At 45.9% G+C, this 5,558-nt stretch overlaps 1 protein-coding gene across 1 annotated transcript; it reads left to right on the top strand.

Moving 5' to 3' along the window:
- Positions 1-477: 477 nt before the first annotated feature.
- LOC103799167 (wee1-like protein kinase 2) lies at positions 478-4,438 on the top strand (the record flags this gene model as incomplete). The annotated part of the gene is made up of 6 exons (XM_009071471.1): positions 478-624; positions 1,462-1,563; positions 1,884-1,969; positions 2,983-3,153; positions 3,239-3,381; positions 4,282-4,438. Coding segments are annotated over 6 exons (806 nt in total), but the record flags the coding sequence as incomplete, so codon positions are not given.
- Positions 4,439-5,558: the final 1,120 nt, after the last annotated feature.

The following is a 5,558-nucleotide window of genomic DNA, read 5'->3' as shown; positions in this document are numbered from 1 at the left end:
GAGAAGAGAGGCATGCTATTTGCTAGCTCTGCAACAGCCAGAGTGTCTCAATGGAGACCTACAAAACTGTTTCTGTGTCAAATTTTACATTATTCAATCAAAAATCTGCTAGTGGGAGCTAAATTTCCTTGTTACACCATTCACGTACTTGCTTTCTGCCTGGAAGCATGGCAGAAGTAATTAAATTTTCCACTGTTCTTGCAGCAGCAGCATTACTATTAGGTCAGCCCTGCTGGTGCTGTAGGTAGAACTACAGGTGTTCAGTCCTTGGTGAGCAGGAGGCAGGATACAGGGCACTCAGAGGGAAGGGAAAGGCTGAGGCCTCATGGTCATGTCCAGCTTTGATCACTAGAACATATACAAGGTTTGTCACTAGCAAGCCTGCAAGTGTTTTGGGCAGTAGTTTCTACTAAGTTATTTCAAACATGCTGCTCCACAAAGTCTTTGCCAGGTCTCAAACTGACTGTTTGCACCTAGGTGGGAGTCTCCAAGATGTGTTGCAGGAAAACGCAAAGCTTGGGCAATATTTCTCCGAAGCAGAGCTGAAAGAAATATTGTTGCAAGTCTCCATGGGGCTAAAATACATCCATAACTCTGGCCTTGTGCATCTGGATATCAAACCTAGTAAGTGTAGTGCTCTTCTCCTTTTTGGAGGGTCCTCCTAGTGACCTGTCAGGGGTAAGACACTGTAATAGCCTCCTAGTGACCTGTCAGGGGTAAGACCCTAAAATAAATCCTTCTGACTGGACCTATCATACTGCTTAAAAGGAAAGAGGCTCATTCCCCAAAAGGTGAAAGTCTTGTATAAGTTTTGGGGGGTTTTGGTGGTTTTCTTTTGACTTGTGGTACTACTGCTGCTCTAAAATTAATCCTTCTCTGATAGTTGGCAGCATTTTAGCTCTGTCTCCTAATCTTCATAATCCTGGATCATGGGAATTACCTTCATACTGGTGGAGCAAGTAGTGCTGCTAATGAAGGCAGGGACTTCCTTATTTGCTGCTGTCTTGTTGCACACACTTGACTTTTGTATGTGAGAGCTGGAGTGATAAATCAAATATTTATTGTACCTGCCCTGAGGGATTAAGTTCTGCAGAAGCAGTAACAAGGCTCCCTCTCTGCAGCTGAGGATGGGCATCTCCAGGGCAATGCTCCCTCCAGTCACACAGCTAATATGTGGAGCTCCTTTTTCCAGCTGAGTTATGCTTCTAGCTTAGAGGGCTGAGGGAGGGGAAAATTGATTTCACTAGGATATTCTATGCACAAGATCCAACTGCCTTCTGCCAGCTCTGTTGCTGAACACATGAGCTGGGCAGAAAGCAGACTGATGGGTGGGAAGCATGTGCACAGTTTATCTGGCTGCAAAGCTTAGCTAGTTTGACAGGTGGGATTTTTACAAAGTTGTCAGGCTGCTGCAGTCTGACTACTGATATCACACCATTGCTAAACTTCTCTGTCTTGCAGGTAATATCTTCATCTGTTACAAGCTGGCAGATGTGGGCTCTGCTGGGCAGGAGGAGAGTGACAGCGAAGACGAATTCTCTTCTGGTGTGGTGTACAAGATTGGTAGGTTTTAGTCTACTTTACAACTGGCTTAAGATAGGTCTGATCATTACTGCTTGATACTGCTCTGTCCTGCTGGCTGAAGAGACTTACATATGAAACAGCATATTCCTGAATGCCCCAGATACTTACCAGATAAGTCTGGTAAGTACCTAAGGAGATAAGTCCTGGAGAACTTGTGTGACTGTTTCCAAGCCCAGATTCCTGAGAAGGAACAGACTTGCTCTCATACTCAGTGTTTCCTTGTTGCCTATAAAATGCAGGCTTTTATTGGTGGAGTTCTACATCAGTTTGCTCCACCAGTTGCTTGTTCTTTGTCTCAGGTGACCTTGGACATGTGACATCAATAACAAACCCTCAGGTGGAGGAAGGAGACAGACGGTTTCTGGCCAAGGAGATTTTGCAAGAGGTACAGCTGCTGGCAGGGCAGTGGGGAGAACAGGGTGGTGAGCAAATGGGGAGAGACTGATGGTACAGCAATCATTAGTCTAGTGTGTTCCTCTTCTTATTTGACATTTTCTCATTAGTCTAGTGTGTTCCTCTTCTTATCTGACATTTTCTGTCTGGTCTAGCTGTGAAATCAGCAAAATTAATGATTTGTTATGAACATCATAGGTGTGGGTCTTGTCATGTAAATATTTACAATACCTCATAAATAACTATGATTGGATTATTGCAACTATTCCTTGTGAGGGATCAATGGGACAAATCAGTTTGAAGACATTTGATTGGCATGCCCAGCTGAGATTAAACTGCTGGATGTGATTGCTGAGGAATATATGCATCCAGATATGTGCTTTGTACAAACACTGAACAGGTATTGTGGAGAGGTGGGAAGCACAACACACCTCTTAAACTGACTGCAGTTTTGTCACTCTGGCCAGTGAACTAAAAGCAAATCAGTATTGAACCACCAGCTTGGATGTGTTCGTCAACTCTGGTATTTAAGTGACAGTATCTGGTTTTGTTGCAAGTGGATTTAAGAACTGTTAGGTCAATGTATGAGATGCATTCCTCAGTTTGAGTTGGGCATGACTAGCTTATTGCCCTGTGGTGAAGGCTGGAGGTACAAATCTGGTAAGATACCCTCTGGAATTGCTGCAGTGACTCTAATGTGGGCTGAAAGCTCCTCATGGCTGGGTGAAAGCCACATGCTATTACTTACCAGTACTGTCTGCTGTCAATGTTTTCATCCTAAAGAGGAGAAAATGGCTCACTGGGGTGGTGTAGACAGGGCATTACCAGTACTGTCTGCTGTCAATGTTTCCATCCTAAAGAGGAGAAAATGGCTCATTGGGGTGGTGTAGGCAGGGCCATACACACACTTGCTTGGCTGTTTCTTTATGAGCTTGTGCCCCAACCCACCTTTGTTTAGTATAGCAAGATGTTCTCTTTCTGTAACTGTTTGCCTTCTCTCTGCAGCAATACTACCACTTGCCTAAGGCTGACATCTTTGCCCTGGCACTCACAGTAGCTCTAGCAGCTGGTGCAGCACCACTGCCTCACAACGGGACCATGTGGCACCGCATCCGCAAAGGCAATATTCCACCCATCCCTCGGGAGCTTCCTCCTGAATTTCTTGAGCTCCTTCAGGTGAGGAAGTAGTCTTGACAGGATGGTGGCTTTTGCAGTTGACATGTGACAGGAGTGTTAAACTCTGAAGTCCTTTGCCTTCTAGCTCATGATCCATCCTGACCCAGTGCAAAGACCTTCTGCTTCAGCTCTTACTAAACATCCTGTTCTCCGTCCTTCACGTGGAAAAGCTGTGCAGCTCCAGGAGCAGCTCAATGTGGAGAAGTGCAAGACTGCCATGCTGGAAAGGTAGGGTTGGCTTGGGCATGAAGGGGAGGAGGCATGGGCACAAGTGTTGGCCACCAGCATTAAATGTAGGTGGTAGTGCTGGGAGACCTCATCATGTGTGGAAATACCCAGTCAGCTCTTGTGCCTGGAGCTGGGAGTATGATGGGACTCTAGCAGTGACTTATAGCACAGCTGCTTGGGCACTGCACTTCCAGCTTTGAGGAGCTGGCTGAGTTAGAGCAGTGAACTCATGCACTTACTGCAACCACTGGTGATGGAAAATACTGATACAACCTATAGCCAGTGGGCAGATGAGGAATTGATGATGCACTGAGATAGTGGTTGAAGCACAGAAGGAAGAGAAATATCAGGTGATGCCAGACATCCTTTTCCCCCTCGTTCCCTCTCACTGCTGTAACATTTTGAGGTGCTGGGATTTAGGAACTGCCCCACTACCCCTCTTAGTGCAGTAGTCAGCTGGGGAGTAGGTTTTCTGTGTAGCATATGCCCTGGAAGAGCAGCAAGCAGCAGGAAAGAAAGGCAATAGAAAAGATGAAGTGCTTCTATTAGGTGTTTGCACTGCATGAGATGGCATTGATATAAGTCCCACCACTCACAAATACCCGAAACAAAGGGAGAAAAACTGAGCTAGGGGCTCTTCATACTGGTGCCAGTGTGTTGCTGACCTGATAGGTAGTTTTCTTTTGGTACATCTTTGGAGCTGATGCATTTTTTGATTAGAAACTTCAGAAATGGCTACAGTAATCTGTCACCCTCTGAGGTTAAAAGTTGCCACTCAAAGCTGGAGTGACTGCAGTAAGCCTCTTGTGCAAGATTGTTCATAGTTTGCTTCTGTAGCTGATGGGGATTCATGCATGACTAGTTCTTCCTCTTCCCCTTCCTCTCATCTCCCCCCTGCAGGGAACTTAAAGCAGCTCGTCTTGCCCAGACCCTCATGAAGGACCAAGCCTTAGGAAGTACCAAGTTGCAAGAGTCTGAAACCTCTTCTAAGCAAAACAGCAAGCGCCTGGTGGGAGGGAAGAGCTGTCGCTCGTTTAGCTTTACTGTGGGTTACTGAATTTGTGTTGTGCAAAGAGTTCTGCCTGCTGAATGGGCCTGTGAAAGCAGAGGGTTTCCACAGACCAATGCCCCATATTAGCTCTCCCTGTTGTATTTTTTTCTTTTGTTCTCTTCTTAGTTATGATGACACCTTTTGGCTGAGGGAAGAATGATGAGCTCACAAGAGCTGGATCATGGGATTTAAGATTATTGTCCTCAGTCTTTTACCTGTTTAATTTCTTGCATAACCAGTCTTGTTCTGGACTTAGAGTAGCTTTGCCATACAAGGGAAAGGATGACGTTTTCTCTATTCACCTCCTCTTTCTTCAGTTGGGCCCTGTGTTTGATTTTTGTGATCTTAATTCTCTGGTTGACTATATCTTTAGAGGGGTGACTGTGGTTGTACATGGAGACAGTAACTACCCCTGAGCCCTCCTAGGAGTGAGTAGGTGCAGACTGGTAGAGTTTTAACTGCACATCAGAAGACAGAGTGGGTACAAAGCAGTCCTGGTGGACTTGGGATGCAAAAGGAGTGGTGTTTCACTGAGGAATAAAGAGTCAAACACAAAAAGTCAAACATTTTGAGTTAAGGAGTGGAAGAAAAACTTTCCTTCCCTTAACTTTCAACAACGAAATTCCTGTAACTGGGTAAGCTATTGCAAACTAGTTAGTCCCTGGTGCCTGACTTGTTTTCTGTGCACGGCAAGGGCTCCTTTGTTCGAGGGGAGAGCCAAGCGCGGTGTGCTGGGTCCTGTTTCCCTTTCAGTATCTCACGTGGTGCAGCTGTTTACCGCTGAGCCTTTCAGCGAAGGTGACGGCAATAACAAAGGGCTTTTCCAGGTTTTTGGAGCAGCCCATGTAAGGTGTGCTATGCACCGATTGCATCTCGCACCCGCATCCCTCACTAAACGTCCCTTCGTGTGTCCTTGTCGCTGTGTCTGGCTGTCCTGGCTGGACACCATTTCGAGGGGGAGAGTGTGAAGTCGGTAACTCAGTTATTTCCCGCTTTTACCGAAGTTTGTTGTAAAATGCCGTGCGCGGTTGGCTGTTAACTGTTCGATCCTTTACGAACCGAAGCAAATAAAGATTTTACCTCGCTTTCTTTTACCCGATGACGGAGTGACTCTTTTTTCCCCGCC

The sequence above is a fragment of the Acanthisitta chloris genome, unplaced genomic scaffold (assembly GCF_000695815.1).
Source record: "Acanthisitta chloris isolate BGI_N310 unplaced genomic scaffold, ASM69581v1 scaffold9150, whole genome shotgun sequence".
Taxonomy (NCBI): Eukaryota; Metazoa; Chordata; class Aves; order Passeriformes; family Acanthisittidae; genus Acanthisitta; species Acanthisitta chloris.
The sequence above is the reverse complement of the archived record's forward strand: the minus strand, read 5'-3'. Positions and strand labels throughout refer to the sequence as shown.